General features: G+C 65.3%; 1 protein-coding gene across 4 annotated transcripts in view; it reads left to right on the top strand.

Annotated features, from left to right (window-relative positions):
- The first annotated feature begins 2,004 nt into the window (after positions 1–2,004).
- AATK (apoptosis associated tyrosine kinase) overlaps positions 2,005–15,561 on the top strand; it is a 34,757-nt gene continuing 21,200 nt past the window's right edge. For 3 of the 4 annotated variants that reach the window (XM_072939806.1, XM_072939804.1, XM_072939803.1), the window contains exon 1: positions 3,338–3,565. In XM_072939806.1, the coding sequence (XP_072795907.1) occupies positions 3,511–3,565 (55 nt within the window). In that variant the 5' untranslated portion in view covers positions 3,338–3,510. Of the gene's footprint in view, positions 2,080–3,337; positions 3,566–15,561 lie in introns of those variants that run through there. The other variant, XM_072939807.1, reaches the window with a different exon arrangement.

Genomic DNA, 15,561 nt, shown 5'->3' with positions numbered 1-15,561 from the left:
ACCTTGGTGGATGCACCTGCCTTCCAAGGCCTCTTTGGCAAATGCCAGAGCCCCTCTCAGCCCGACTGGGCAGAGCACAGCTGTGGTGGGCAGGCTTGTTGGGGAGAAGTTCTTCTGAGGTTGGGGGACGGCCTTTCCCGTTGGCAGTGGCATACCTTCCCACGTCCTCCTCCCCTGCCCGCAGGCGGGGCCACATCCCGGTGCAGCAGGAGGGCTGGGTGGGGGGAGCCCCTGGGGGTGAGATTCTGTCAGGCAGGGGTGGCGCTGGGGCCCTGCACTATGCCGCCCAGCATATGGGTTTGGGGACGGAATGTGGGGTGGCCTTTCATGCAGCAATGCTGATGGGGGTTATTACAGGAGGGACTCAAGAGGTGCTGGCCGGTCGTCCCCCCGACCCTGTCCTTGTGTCCTTTACACACACAAGATACATCCGTGTCCTAATCTCAGTACCTGGATGGGAACATGCTGGGAACCAGAGTGTTTGCCGACGTGACCAGGCACTCCCTGGGCTGTGGACTGGACGGGCGTCAGGCCGACAGGTGAGAGTTCCTGGGCTTCCAGGCCTTAGGCTGCAGAGCGCCCAGTGCGGCTCCGCTCCGGCCTTGGTTCAAGGTTGGGGTAAGGAGCTCCTCGCGGATTCTCTAAGATATTGCACTAAAACCTTCCCGCCCTTGATCACCGAGTTTCTGACAGCTTTACTGAGATATGATTCACGTGCTGTGAAGTTCGCTGTTTCAGAGTGTACACATCTGTGTTTTCAAGCGTAGTCACAGGGCCGTGCAACTATCACCTCGACACAATCCCAGGACATTTTTATCACCCCCAGAAGAGGCCTCGTCCCCCGGCCCCCCTGGCCTGGCTTCCTGTCTCCGCGGGTTTGCGCAGTCCAGGCCTTTCAGGTAAGCGGACTCCTGCGGTGTCAGTCCTCTTGCTTCCCTCCCTGAGCAGCGCGTCCGAGGTTCACCTCTCTGCAGCGCCCGTCTGCAGCGAGCCCTTTTCATTGCTCCTGATATGCCACTGTTTGGTCTGTCAGCTTTTGTGTGTCCATTCATCTGCTGGTGGACATCATCACTGAGTTTCTGGTGACCCATAGAGCCTCCCTTACCTCGCAAGCCCTGGTTGGCCCCCACCCTGGCCCCACCCTGCTTTGGATGCGGGACACCCCAGCCCCTGCCCACCCCCCTCAGGCCTGGCCCCTGCCCAGGCTGTGGAGGGCTCGGGGCCATCTTGCCTCCCCCCAGGCTGGGAGGACACATCTTCAGGGACCTCTTGCCACTGTGGGGTTGGCAGAAGCCAGCCCTATAGAAACCCTGGGGCAGGCTGGCCACCGGTCACCCTCAGATTGGCAGGGCCGCCCCTCCCACCCTCACTCCTGCATGCCCTGGCCCGAGCACTGGAGGAGCAAGGCGGGGAGAGCCACGGCTCACAGTGGGGGCTTTCCGTCCTTTCTCAGAGCTGGGGGGCGAGATGTTGGGGACAGGCCCTTCTGTGTGCCAGTGTGCCAGCCTGTGCACGTGTGTGTGTTCACAGGCAAACCCGTGTCACAGAGGTCTTCACAGGGGGCCTTCTCCCCCTGGTCACTGAGGCTGGCCATGGCAGTGCAGTCTGAACAGAGACAACTTAGGGCCACTGGCCATTTCGCCTGCTTGTCCCCAGGGAGCCCCCCTACCCACCCTGCTGCGAGGAGGTCCGGGTGTCTGGGCACCTTCCTGGGGAACAGAGGCGGGCGCGCCACATGGGGGTGGGCAGTTTTGAGCTCCCCTCCTAGGTGGGAAGGGGAGACACCCCTCTACGGACCCAGCCCCCCACACTGGCGCGCTCCTGTGTTTCAGCTCTCAGCCATCCTTTCCACGGGTGGCCGCTGCCCCTCCGCCCCGTGGGGTCGGAGCCCCTTCTACCGGCTGCACCCTCCGCTGGCCACGCCCCCTGTGGCTGGCTCCGCCCCCGCACGGCGGCCCGTGGAGCAATGCTGCTGGGAGTAGTGTCCACACAATCAGGGCCAGAGAGAAGGGTCTCGAGGTCCTATCCTCGTCCACAGGCCTAAGGCCACTGGGGCTGCCACAGCAGGGGACCCCGGAGGTATGAGAGGAACGGGGGAGGCCCCTTCCTTTGCCCGTGGAGGGACTGTCTACAAAGCGGCCACCCTCCCCCGAGGGGCCTGCCCTCGCCGTCCTTCCTCTGCCCCTGCCCACCCCTCGCCGTGGAGCCCTGCGCTCCGCAAGGCCTTTCGGGCCCCTTCTTCTGCCCCACAACCCCCTGCCCTCCAGCGGGCTCGGCCAAGCCGCTTTGCTCATCTGGCCAGAGAATGAATGGACGGGTGAGAAAGTGAGTGACCCACGTTATGTAAAACTCAAATCTCAGCTACTCTCGAACTCTCTCTCCCGCCCCTGGGAGGTGGGGAGGGGCCGGTGTCCAGCCCCCCCTGCCCTCTTGCAGCCGCCGCATCCGTGCAAGATGGCGCGGCAGGGCGCGCGGCGGGCAGGAAGGGGATAGTCCCTCGGTGCCCGGCGCCGCCGCGCCAGCCCTAAACGCCGGGCGCTGTTCTCTCCCAGGCGGGGGCGGCCGCTCCTCTACGGTTGTCGCAGCGTGGCACAGGCGCGGGCGGGCGGTTTGTGCAAAAATAGCCCCCCCGCCCCGCCGGCGCTGGCGCCGCCCAAAGGGCGCGGGGCCGGAGCTGCCTCCGAAACTGGCGTGTACGGGCGGCTTGCGGGGCCCCGACCCCCGCGCGCAGGGACCCGCGCCTCCCGGCCACCCCGCACGCGCTTTCGCATTGCTTCTGCGTGCCATCGTGCCCACCCCCGCGCGCGCCGCCGTGCCCCGCGCCTTCCCGCTCCCCGTCCCCCCGGCCTCCCTGCCGACCCCCGCGCCTCCAGGTGCCCCCTCCCGGAGTCTCCGTCCCCCTACCCAGTCTGTGCACCTTTCGCCTCCTAGCACCCCTCCCCCACCCTGCGTGACCCAGAGCCTCCGGGTCTCCCATCTTGCGTCTCTGTGCCCCCACCCGCGCCTCAGTGTCCCCCTCCCCGTGTCTCCGTCTCTCTGCGTGCACCTTCCACCTCCCAGCGCCCCCCCCCCGGTCTCCGTGCCACCCCCGCGTCTCCCGGTCTCCCATCCTTCGTCTCTGTGTCCCCCCCGTGCCTCCGTGCCCCACGACTCCGTGTCCCCCCAGCCTTCTGTTTCCCCCTCCGCGCGGCTCCGTGCCCCCCCCAGCCGGGTAGGGAGCCCCCCCCCCGTGCGCGCTCCCGCCGGTGTTTTCGGACTGCACCAGCCCGGGAGCCCCGCGGCGCCGCGGCCGGCTGGGGGAGGCGCCTCGCCTGTCGCCGCCGCCCGCACCCGCACCCCGCCGGCCCCGCGGCTGCGGCTGTGGGCGCTCGGCGGGACCCGGCGGCCAAGGCGCGCTCGCACCTGCGGCGGGGCGGCCGTTCGGGTGATGGCGCGGCGCGGACCGGGGCCGCGGGCGTCCTGAGCGCAGCGCCCGCCGGGGGATGCCCAGCCGCGGTGCTGGCCCTGGCCATGTCGTCGTCCTTCTTCAACCCCAGCTTCGCCTTCAGCTCGCACTTCGACCCTGGTGAGTCCGCTGGCCGCACCCCTTGCCAGCCCTCTGCCCGCTGCGGCTGCCCCTAACCTGCAGACTGCGGACATGATGCTTCCTGAGCCGCCGGTTTTCTGTTTTGCATGGAAATTAACCCTTTCCCCACTCTGAGCGGAGCCGCAAAAGGAACAGCTTTCTGGACAGGACCCCCTAGAGGCCCGGATCTGTGGCGGTGGGCAGGCCTTGGGGCTGGGACCTGCACAGCTGAGGCCTCCAGCAGCGCGGGTGGGCAGTGGGGGCACTGCCCTGTGTCCGTGGAAGCTTCCAGCTCAGGTAACTGGGGCAGGAGGGCCCGCATTGGCCCCAGTGTCCCGGGGAGGAGGTAGCCAGGACTAAGGGCCCTAGGAGGTGTGGGAGTGTGGCCCCCCAGGCCCAGGCTGCCATGGCCCCTTGCCGGCCTGCGGTCTTAGCGCGGGAGGCTCCTCCCAGGCTGGGAGCAGGCTCTGGGGAGCCCTGCCAGGCTACCCAGCCAACTGCATGGGGAGGTGGGAGTGGTGGTCAGCCCACAGGACAGAGCCCACTGGACAGCGGCGCAGCAGAGACGGGCCTTCATGGATGCCCAGGCCCTCGGGACAGAGAGGGAGGCCGAGGTGGTGCTGTCAAGCTAGTGGTAGGGGACCTGCGGCCTGGCCCCTTGTTCCGCCAGGCTGGTGGCCCTGGCAGCCTGCTTACTGGGGCTGCCTGCCCTCCTGGCAGCAGCTGGCATCTGTGGTGCTGGGCTTTCTCCCCTGTGCCTTCACCAGTCCTGCCCGCCCCCCGCCCCCTTGGCTCAAGTGAGAGAGAAACCCCTGCCCTGGAGCCATGGCCCAGGGGCCCAGGGGCCCAGGGGCCCACCCACATGTCACTGGGGCTCTGGCACAGGCTGCTCCAGCCAAAACAAAGCTGGGTGAGCACGTGACGGGCCCTGCTGGGTCCCCGTCCCTGAAGCAGGGCCCAGTTCGTGCAGTGATGCACAGGGTCCCCAGGGCATGGCCCTATCTGAATGCATTTGCTCCTGGCCGGGGAGCTGACAGCAAGTTCGTCTGCTGGGCGTAGGGTGTGGGTGTCACTCGCTCAGAAATGACTTCCCAAGGCGACTCTCAGGGCTTGGACAACACGGTGTCACCCGTGGATGGCCCAGAATCTGGCAGTGACAGCCCTGGCTGGGCTCTGAGGGTAGGGCTGGAAGTGGGGGTGGAGGTGGCCCTGCAGAGCAGTCCCAGGCCCAGACAACCTTTAGGTGTTCAGGTGGCTCCAGGCGGGTGTGCCAGGTGGGGTGGCTGCTGGCAGGCGAGGGTCCGACCTTGGAACCGTTGGCGGAGGCGGGTTGTATGAGCCAGGACTGACCCAGGGATGGGGCCCGCCCTCCCCCACGCCCTGCCTCTGTGCTCTCCGTGGGGCCTGGACTTACCTGTGTGCGTTCAGTTACCCTCCCCCGACACACACCGGCAGGAGACCCTTCCCCCATTTTCGAACAGAGCTTTGCTCCTCTTCAAATATTTGTCTAAACAGCTGTGATCAGTGTAATTATAATGTGTCAGTTTGAGGACTTACAAGGGAAAAAGCTGGCAGGAGGCAAGGGGGTCTCCTCTTTGCAGGTGGAGTGAAGGGGAGAGCGGTGCCCCTTGGGGCGGGCCGCCCTAGATGGTGGTGATGGGTTGTGGGCTCGGCGCAGGCCTCCTGTTGGCCCCCACGTGGGCACTGGGGTGGAAGAGAGGTGGGGTCTCCTACCCTCCCGCTAAATGCCCAGTGTTCAGAGCCTGGCTCCCACTGCCTGGAGTCCCCCTGCCCAACGTTGCCTCCCTGAGCCTCAGTTTTCTCATTGGTAAAATGGGGTAGTGACACCTACCCAGCCCCCCGGGCTCTGTTAGGGGTGAAGGGCCTGGTGAAAACTTGGCACTCAGTGAACACAGACTGCTATTTTGGAGGGGGGTGGTGCATTCAGACAAGGCCACAGTGGCAGATGGCTTTCCTCCAAAGCAGAGCGAGATGGTTCTTTTTGAGGTTGGCTCCTGTCTAGGGGGCTACTTTGCTTGAAGTCCACCAAACTCAGAGGGCGGGGGACACTCATGTGCATGGCTCTCTTGGAGCTTGTTTCTGTGGTCACTCAACACTCAGGGGTGGACATAGTGACTCGGGCCCAGGAAGGGAGTCCTCACAATGTCACCAGGCCAGTTCTGCTGCCCACTGAGAGCTCTGCGTCCATCATGGGCTCTGTGGCATTTCCCATAGAGGTGGTGACAGTGGTGGCTGTTGCAGAGAGAGTGACGAGGGCTGAGGTTGAGGCCGAGGCCATGGGCACCCGCTTGAGGGGGCTGGGAGCCTCATTTTAACCCAGCGCCTGCCTAGGCCACCTCTCCAACATGGGCAGGGCAGGCGGCTCGAGGGGGCCAGGCCCGAGTGTGTGCTCCTGGGGCGATGGGCCGGCGCAGGTGGGAGTCTGGAAGGGCTGCCTCCTCTGGGGTCCAGGATGTGTGTGACCCTGGGGGATTTCTGGGCAGTCACAGCCCTGTCACCTCGGTGCTGTGTAGCCTTGGGCCAGTCACTCAACCTCTCTGCCACTTAGCCTTGCATAGGTGGAACCTCACTCTGGGGAGACCAGGTGGGTGGTGCCTGGAAGCCAGGAATGGAGGGGTGATGAGGGTGCCCCATGGGAGTCAGGAGCAGCGGCTGGGGGAGGGCGTGTGGCCTCGAGGGGGCAGCTGCAGCGCTCGGAGGCAGGGGACCGCCTTGTTCCTCACCCTGCCAGCCTCAGGCCGACCGTGTGCAGCCCAGGACCGCAGCAAGTGCCTGGCAGGTGCACCTCAATTCGAGCTCCGTGGTTTCTGGGCAGGAGCCCAGCGAATCCGGGGCTTGCCTGGGGACCCCCTGGGGTAGGTAGTGGACAAGCCCTTCCCCAAAGCTGCGGCCACCTCCGTGCCTCAGTTTCTTAATCTGTAGGTGGGAATGACTGTGGTGCCCTCCGCTGAGGGTCCTGTGCAGATGGCTGGGGTCGGTGGTGTGGCACACTGAGTCAGGGCTAGTCCCTAGGTGGTGCCAGTCAAGCCTGACCCTGGGGCAAGGGTCACTGCGGGCCAGTCGGCCCGACCTGGAGTTTGGGGAAGTTCACAGAAGACAAGGCAGCCCCCCCAGCCCCTAGCCTCTCGGTCACACTGCCCCCTGCCCATGTCCTCACCCTGTGCCTGGCCCCAGTGTGCGTGGCCCTGGTTCCGGGGTGAGCATGCCCGGGGACAGGGCAGAGGGAAGGGGCTCCGGCTGGGCAGGGGCTGAGCTGCCGGGGGACAGGTGCACCTGGGGACTTGAGGGCTGAGCAGGCACCCGAGAATGGGCTTGTGCGGCCCTGGGGGTCCCGCTCCCACGCTGATGGACACGTGCTGGCAGTGCGGCTGGAACTCGGTGACCCACTGCTGGCCGCCTGCTGCCCACGGGCCCTGGTTGAAGGCAGATGCTACCTGGGCCCCCAGACGGCCTTTCCCAGACCGGCTCAGGCCTGGAGGGGGGCAGCAAGGGCCTGCTGTTTGACCAGGGTCACCTCTTCTGCCCGTACCTCGCCCCAGGGTGGAAGGTTTGCCTGGGGGTGGGTCTGTGGGGGGCGGGCCGGCTCAGGACCAGGGGTAGGTCACAGCCCCCCCTCCCCAGGGCAATTTCTCTGCATTCTGGCACATTCTCCAGGAAACCAGGCTGTGCCCTTCTCTCAAAGGGGCTGTTTCTCCCCCACGCACCCCTGCACCCACACAGCCCTGTGCAGCTCACACATGCACTCACACCCGTGAACACACACGAACGCACACATGCTCACAGATGCTCTGACCTGTGTGTAAACGTGATACACACACAGCCTGGGCTGGGCCGTGGCCACTGTGGCCTCCTGGGTGGAGGTCAGGGTCGTGGCTAGGGGGAAGCCGGATCCCCTGCCTCACCCTTGGCCCTCAGCCACCCCCACTGCCTCTCACTTTAGTTGGTGGAATGAGTCACAGAGTCACGGTGGCCTGAGGCTTGGGGAGCCTGGAGCCGTCTCTCCTGGTGGCTGTCACCTGGTCACCTTTTCCTGAGGGTGGGCCGTACCTGGCCCCTCCACCTGCAGTCACTGCCCCTGAGCAGTCTCCGTCCAGGGAAACGTATTCCTCCCCGTGCCCCACCTTCCCTAGCTCGAGGGGCTCCTGGGTGGACTAGCGTTCCCCCAGATTCATGCCCACCCAGAACCTCAGGACAGGAGCCTGTTTGGAAATACGGTACTTGGAGCTGTGGTAAGTTAAGATGAAGTCATCCTGTATCCTGGTGGCCTAAATCCACATCTGGGGTCCTTATGAGAGAGCAGAGAGAGATTCGGGGGGGCATCCAGTTCCCCATGATGTTGAGGGCAGAGCTGGGGTGATGCGGTCTTGAGCCAAGGATGCCCGGGGCCTCCAGAAGCTGAAAGAGGCAGGAAGGGTCGTGCCCTGTAGCCCCTGGAGGGCGCGTGGCCCTGATGTGGAACGTCCAGCCTCAGGACGTCGGACACTACACGTGCATCGTAACAGCAGCTCTGGACACTTCTGCAGGGCAGCTGTCAGCCCGTGGGATCTGGGCTGGGGCCGAGCCGGCCTCTGCCTTCACGCCTGCCTCCATCTCCTCTGTGTAAACTGGGGCAGCCCTACCCACCTGGAGGTGTCTGGCAAAAAGCACCGTAACACGTGTGCAGGCGACTCAGAACACACGAGCTTGCTGGACCGCGGTGTGCTGGGACGGCAGCTGCGGCCCCAGGCAGCGCCCTCGTCCGGGCACCTGGGGCCTCGCTCCCTGGCCTCCAGCTGCCTCTCGGGAGGAACCAGCAGCAGCAGGACGGGCAGCCTGTGGCCTCCCCGCCCCCGGCAAAGGAAGCGGCGGAGGAAACGAGGGCGGAGGACGCCGGGCTGGAGCCAGCTCCCAGGCGGCCTGGCCCGACCGTTGCGGTAGGCAGTGTCCACGCTGAGCCCTGCCTTCCTCTACCAGGGTGGGCGGGGGGCAGGGGCCGGGGTGCCCCAGGGTCAGGGAAGTTCTTCTGCTCAGGACGACTCTGGGGTTAGAGCGGCAGTCGCAGCCATGCGGGAGCAGCACCCAGAGCTGGGTAGGTGGGGGCTTCGGGGAGGACGCGGGCTCTCCCAGTCCAGCCTGGGGGCCGGGGGTGGGAGGATGGGGGCCAGTCCTCGCAGGGCCCCGGCCCCTGCTCTGGGTCTACCGGAGGAAGTGGCATGACAGGAGTGGGCAGGGCCAGTGCAGTGGAAGTTCTGGGCCACCTGAGGGTCACCTGTCACAGGTGAGGTGAGGTAGCAGGATGCTGGCCAGGAGGGTGGGGCGGGGCCCCTCAGGTCACCTCTCAGGGTGGGATGTGGCTGGGCCTGGCCTTGCTCAACCCTGGTGAGGGTGTGCTGGTGTTGTCTTGTCCTGCCAAGGAAGGGCTGGGTGCACGGCACCAGGCAGCCCTCGCCAGCTGGCCTCGGGGTGTCCAGGGACACAGCCTGCCTGTTGACGTGAGCCAGGTCAGCAGCAGGGGGGCCTGAGTCCCAGCCCCCAACTCTGCTGTCACCCCTGCGCTGAGGCCAGCCTGGGCGGTGGGTGGGAGGTGGTGCTAAGGACGCTGGCTGGTGTCATGAGGAGCCCTCACTGGGATGGGGGTGGTCTACTCTCTGGTCCCGCTGTCTTCAAATGCTTAATGACGTTGGACAGGGGCCTCCTGGTCCCACTTCGCCCTGAGCCCCGCACGTTCTGCAGCTGGTCCTACTCGGGGCTGCCTGTCCAGCCTCCGGCCCCGCTGGGAGGCGTCACTTGTAGAGGGATGCTGTGACTGTGTGACGGGCTGGCTCCCGGGTAGGTGGTCCTCTCCACCTGCTGTGGGGCCCACCCAGGTGTCCTCACGCCCCTCGGAAGGAGGAACCCCCGGTTTCCGGGACGCACCACCGCCCACCCCTAGGACGTATGTGGGAACACCTGACTGGTCCCACTGGGCCTCAGGCCTGAGGTCGCTCCCTGAGGACCGCGTGCCACCCTGTGGCCTGGCCCGGCGGCTCCTCGGCACCACCGTGGACGGGCACGGCCTCCTGCCGGCGCTGGGCACTCTGCCGCGGCCTCTCCCTCCGTCCCTGACAGCTTTGTTGAGTTGAAATTCACGTACTGTACAACTCGCCCGTCCACCTGGTGATGTTCGCTGTATATACGGAAGCGTGCAGCCACCCCCACCGGCAGCTCTGGAGGACTTTGGCCAGCCCCCCAGCCCCACCGGCAGCTCCTCAGCTACTTCCTGTCTCCAGCCGCGTCTGTGTGGACGTTGCCCCCGAGTCACTGGACGGGCTGTGGGCAGCGGGCCCGGGTCTCAGGGCAGCTTTCGTGGAGGCCGCGGGCTGGGCTGCCCCACAAGCCCCCGCCCAGCTCTGGGTGTCGCGGCCGTGTCCCTGCGGCTGTTCTGGGAGCTCCGCGGGCAGCCGGACTCGCCCTCCCGGGGCTTGTTGGCTCTTTGGAGTCATCTTCTGGGGTGGCCCCGTGAGCCAGGCCTGCCCAGCTGTGGGTGCTACTTACACATCCGGGGACCGAGCCTCGGTCGGGGGCGCGCGTCGGGCCGGGTGTGCCCGTCTCAGCCGGCTCGCCGGACCGGGGCCCGGGGCGCGGGGCTCGCGGGTGCCGCGGGCGCGCGTCTTTCCCGGTCCGTGCTCGGTGGTGTCGGGCTGGTGGCGGAGACGGGCTTCTGTGACAGGATTTGCACCACAGGAGCCGGCAGAGGCTACGCGTAGAAACCGCTCCTTCCTTCTCTTTGGTCCGGAGAGGTGATGTTAACGTTTACCAGCGCACGTGGGTGAAGGCCGTCCTGTTAATCCCAGGAAGCTGCCTGGAGCCCTGCTGGTGTGAGGCAGGCACCCCCGGACGCACGTTCTGGCCCCTGGGGATGAGTGACTCAAAGGAGTGGTCCCGCTGCCTCTGGGGGCCACTCAGCCCTGGGGGCGGCTTCTGGGTGGGGCCTGCTCAGGGCGGCGGGGGCAGGGTCGGGGCTCCTTCTGCCCGGCCCCCCGCAGTCCTGTGCACGCCTGAAGCTGCCCCTGCGGCCCAGCTCCCCCGGCCCGCCTCACCGCCATCTCTGCCCCCAGCGGGGTCCAGGCAGAGCGCTGGAGGCCAGGACGGCGGGAGGCCCTGGGCTCGGGCTGCCGGCCTGTCCCCTAGCAGCTGGTGCTGGAGCGCGGCCAGCGCGCCGGACTCTGTTCTGTTCTTCCTCCTTCGACGGGCGGCCCCGCCAGTCCTGTCTGAGCTGACTGCGGCGCGGTGCCTTCCTGCGGGGCTCCCTGGGTCTGGCTGGCCACCTGTAGGTTTCCTCCTGGGTGAGTCCGAGCCTGGCCGCCTCCAGCCTCTGCCCAGCTGCTCCCCTGCCGCACCCCCACCCCCCTATGCTTGGGAGAGGGACTCATTCAGGATCCTCGGGACAGCCCCGTGCTCCGCAGGTGTCAGGGCAGGGTCCCCAGGTGAACAAGATGGGCAGGCCCTGGCCTCCTGAGGGGCCACCCCTCAGGCCCTTGGGGAGGTTGGGAGCCGAAGGATGTGCACATGGTGGAGGGACCAGCAAATGGAGGGTGGGGGCCACATGGGAGGATGTTTGTGCTGGGGGACATCTCGGTGGGAACAGCCCCAGGAACAGAGAGGCGGGGCCCTGGTGCCCGTGTGCCCAGTTCTCACCCAGACCCCGCTGAGCTGCCCCTGCTGTGGGCTTCTTGGTCATTTGGGGGGGCGGGTCGAGGGCATCCTGGGTGCCCACCTTGCCCGAGGACTGGCCTTGGGGTGGGTCCCAGGGCGTCTGGGAAAGAGTGGAGCGGCCTCTGGTGGTGGTGGTGATCAGCTGGGCCAGCTGTGTCACAGGCTGGCAGAAGGGATGTCACTCACGGTGCTGAGGTTCCAGTGTGTTCGTATCCATTGCTGGTCCCAGAAGTGTCCGCCCCCCGAACTGTGAGCACGTGCTTCAGGAAGCACGTGTGAGGACACGTCTCCTGGTGTAAGAGGTGTGTGCCTGTGAGTGGGTGCGACGTGTGTGTGATTGCTGGGAGCCTGTGGGTGCGTGTGTCAGTGTGTGAGTGTGAGCTTGGGCGTGGGGGTCCGAGCACAGGTGAGGACGGAGGAGGCAGTGTGCACCCACGCAGAAACGTGACAGCATCTGTGTGCACGTGTGCGAGGACGTGGGGACGTGTGTATGTGTTCCCTCCCCCGTTCCCCGGCCCCGTGGGCCCCCATCTAGGACTCTGGGTGACGTCATGGCTCCTGACCCCTGTGGGCGGCTGACACCAGCCACGTTGACTGTCCAGCCACCCTCTGAGGCTCTGTGGTCCGGGGTCTGGGAAAGAACCCTCCCGTGTTGGCAGCTGCCATGACCCTCGTGACCCAGGGGACCTGAGGGGGTGGTGCCTCCCAGAGGCTTGTTCGCGTGTGAATTGGGCTTCGACACTGAAGCGCAGCCGTCGGACCCCTCGGGGAGGCGGGCGTGCTGGGGCCTAGGGGCCAGTGCGTCTGAGCAGTCAGGTCTCTGGTTTCTGTGTCCATCTGAGCTCAGGGATCTGGGGGAGGAGGACACGGGTGGGCCTGGGTCCTGCCTGGGAGGCGCCACATGTGTGCCGTAACCTGCGTCCCTCCCCCCACCGGGCAGAGGGTGGCTGCATCCCTGCTGGCGGGTTCTGCTCCTCACATGTGGGTCCTGGGCCCTCGGGCAGACCTCCACCAAGAAGTGCCCAGGCCCCCCAGCGCTGGCTCTGCCTCCTGGCTGGCAGGTGGGATCGTGGTCGCCCCGGAGCTGTGCTTGCCTCCTGCCCTGGAAGCCCCAGAATCCTGCTCCTCACTCCAGCTGGAGGCCAGGGGGTATGAGGGGCAAATGCTGGGCCGCTTGGGCTGCGCCGGACCTTGGCCCTGGTGGCCTGGGCGCTTGGACCTCCGCCTTTCACGCTGGCCACTGGCCTCGGCCTTGTAACCCAGAGAGCACCCGCCCGGGTTGCACAACTCCTTCCTGCCCGAGATCCTGTTGCATCACTGGGCGGGCTTTAGGGGTGGGGGCGCTGGTGCCGGGATGTCCTCAGATGCCCGGTCAAGGCCCCGCCCAGACCTGCTGGTGACCCCAAGTGTGATGAGCCTCATAGGCTGCAGACCCCTGAGGAGGTCAGGCAGGGCCTGGCCATGGCGTGGGGTGGGGGGTCAGTGGCCTGGGTGGGGCTGGACGTGGGGAAGGGGCAAGAGGAATCCGGGAGCAGCTGGGGTCTCCCTCTGGGGAGGGGTGGGAGGGGCCCAGGGAGCAGGTTTGTCTGGAGGGGGTCACAGACTCCACGCCGGGTTTGGGTTGAGATGCTCAAGTTCACCCAGGGGAAGGGCCAGGGCTGGGTGGCCACTGGGGTCTGGGGCTCCATAGGAAGTGCTGGGGACCAGGGTGTGGCTAGGGCCCTGATGGGGTCAGGAAGAGGGTGCAGGCTGAGCCTGGGCCCGCGATGAGGGGTCCAGCCCAGGACAGTGAAGGGGGCTGCTGAGGAAGTGGAGGGTGTGGGGGCCACCCCAGGACCCAGAATGCAGCCTGGCCTGCTGTCTGTCCTGCGTCCTGGCCTTGAGCCCTCGGAGGGGGTCCACTGACCTCTGGATGGCTGGACTCACTGCCCCTTCTCTTGCCGGGTCAAGGCCACCTCCACCTTCCATCTCTGTGTCCCCGTCGCTTCCCTGGGGAAACCGTGCTGACATCTGGCCCGGTGCCCCCCCCCTCGTGCAGTTTGAGGTGCCCCCCCCCTCGTGCAGTTTGAGTGTGGGGTGGAGGGCAGAGGCCCGGGGCGACCAGCGCAGGGTCTGGGCTCTGTTCTGTGTACACTGAAGCCGTGGGGGTCTTTAAAGACAGGGGTGACGGAGCTGGGTGTGAGTGAGAGAGAAAATCACACACATTTGATTCTAGACGCAGCACGTACTTGTAGGAAACATGGACGGCGGAGGCAGCCAGGAGGTACTTGCTGCCCAGAATTCTGCCACCCAAGACAAGCACTGCTGACATTTTGAGATATTTTCTTCCAGTTTATTTTTTGGATGTGACTGTGATCAGGATTTATAAATAGTTCTGTGTCCTCTGTCTTGTTTTCAGCTCTACTGAGGTCTGATGGAAGTAGACTCAGCTGTGCATGTTTCAAGGGCGCGATCTGATGGGTTTTGGCATACGGGCACGTCACAACCCATGAAATGCATGTATTTCTGTGTATCTGGGAGACCCTGTGAACCCTTGACCTGAGTCAGAGCCAGACAGTAAGCGTTTGCACTGAGCTCAAAGGCCTCCTTGTGCACCTGCTTCTTCTTACAACAAGCATGATGTCGCTGTTGCCCCGTTTATTTCAAACACCTTAAATCGCTCTCTCGGGGTTCTCTAGTGGCTGTGCCGTTGTTTTTACGGACTCCTTCTTTTATTGTGACTCTTTATGCTGGTTCCTACTCGGGAACCCCCCCCCCCACTGGAGCATCCCTGTGCACGGCGGCCCCTGCCTGCGGCGGCGATGTGCCCCACCTCAGTTTTCACTCTGGGTTTGTGCGCCCTCCACCCAGGCTGTTCTGTCAGGCGAAGTTCCCAGACCAGGAACTGCTCGGCCAGGTGCCGGCAGGTCTCGCAGGTCCCGCGTGCCCACCTCTGCCCGCCCGCGCCCCAGCCCTGGCCCCCTGCAGCGCCAGGCCCCGGGGCTGGGCTGGGCTGGGCTGCGAGAGCGCGGTGCTGGGGAAGCCGGGTCCTGTCTCCTTTCGTTCCTTCAATCAAGGACGAGGCTACGCGTTTTCTGGGGGCTGGATGAGCTCTGCTTCCGTGTTTGTGGGCCGACTGCCTTCGCCTTGCTTGTTGATGTTTTGGGGCCTGGAAGGGTTTTTTAATCTTTTTTGCTGACTGTGTGTTCTCAGGAGCGGTGACATTAGTCCTCAACAAATTTTCTGTTTCTGGTTTGCGGTTTGCCTTTAACTTGGGGCTTTTATTGAATGTATTAAAACCATTTTTTATTGTGTTTCTTAGAAGGGGGGTAATTAGGTGTATTTATTTTCTAACGAAGGTGCTGGGGACTGAGCCCAGGACCTCGTGCGCACTAGACACGTGTTCTCCCGCTGAGCCGCACCCCCCACAACGTGCATGTTAACGTGGCCAAGCCCACTGACCTTTCGTGATTCCGTCTATTGCTTTCGGCTTAAAAATCCCTCCCCGTTGAGAAGCCCGCTTACTTGTTTTCCTCTCAGGTGCTACCACTTGACTCGTGGCGGTCACGCTGACGTTATTCTGACGTGTGGTCTGAGGCAAGATATCTGACCCCCCTACCCAACCCCCGCCCGCCTGCCGGCTTGGAGCTGTCGGTTTGGGGGTGTCATGGGGGCTGGTCGGTGTCAGGTGAGCTGGCGAGCATGTGCTGGGGTGTAAATGCCCCCGGTGTCACCGCAGCCCGGGAGGGAGGCAGGGACAGGCACCTTGGCCCCGCACACACCGCCTTCATCATCACCGTTGGCGGGCGTTTTCCTCGTGTGGACACATCAGCTTTTACAACTTGTGTCTTCGCACGAGGGAGCTGGACTCTGCAGTCCCTTCCCGTGGGAATTCATCTGAGTAAAGCAGAAGCCTTAATCACACCCAGAAAGAGCGTCTCTTACACCAGAAGCGTGACCCCTGCTGGGGGCGGGGGTGGGCTGCCCCCCACGGTGGGGCTTCCTTCCAGGGTCCCCGGCCCAGGCCCCCAGGCTGGAGCCGCCCCTCGAGGAGCTTGGGCCCAGGGTTCGCCCTGTGCTCTCGGCCACCCACAGGCCCTGCTTCTCCCTGTGATGTCACCGCCCTGTTCCCAGTGTCCTGGCTCCCTGCCCCCCTGCCCCCAGTTCTGCCCACAGAGCGGGCATGCAGCAACGGGGAGAGCAGGGAGGGGGCCAGGCCAGGGGCCCCGGGCTCCTGTCTGGAGCTTCCTTACCCTACCCTTTTGTTGGGGGAAGATAGGCAGCCTGTGTGCCTGCAAGGTGCCCCCGGCTGTGGGTGCCCC

Source organism: Vicugna pacos, chromosome 16 (genome assembly GCF_048564905.1).
Source record: "Vicugna pacos chromosome 16, VicPac4, whole genome shotgun sequence".
Lineage (NCBI taxonomy): Eukaryota > Metazoa > Chordata > Mammalia > Artiodactyla > Camelidae > Vicugna > Vicugna pacos.
Note: the sequence above shows the minus strand (reverse complement) of the source record. Positions and strands in the feature narration are given on the sequence as shown.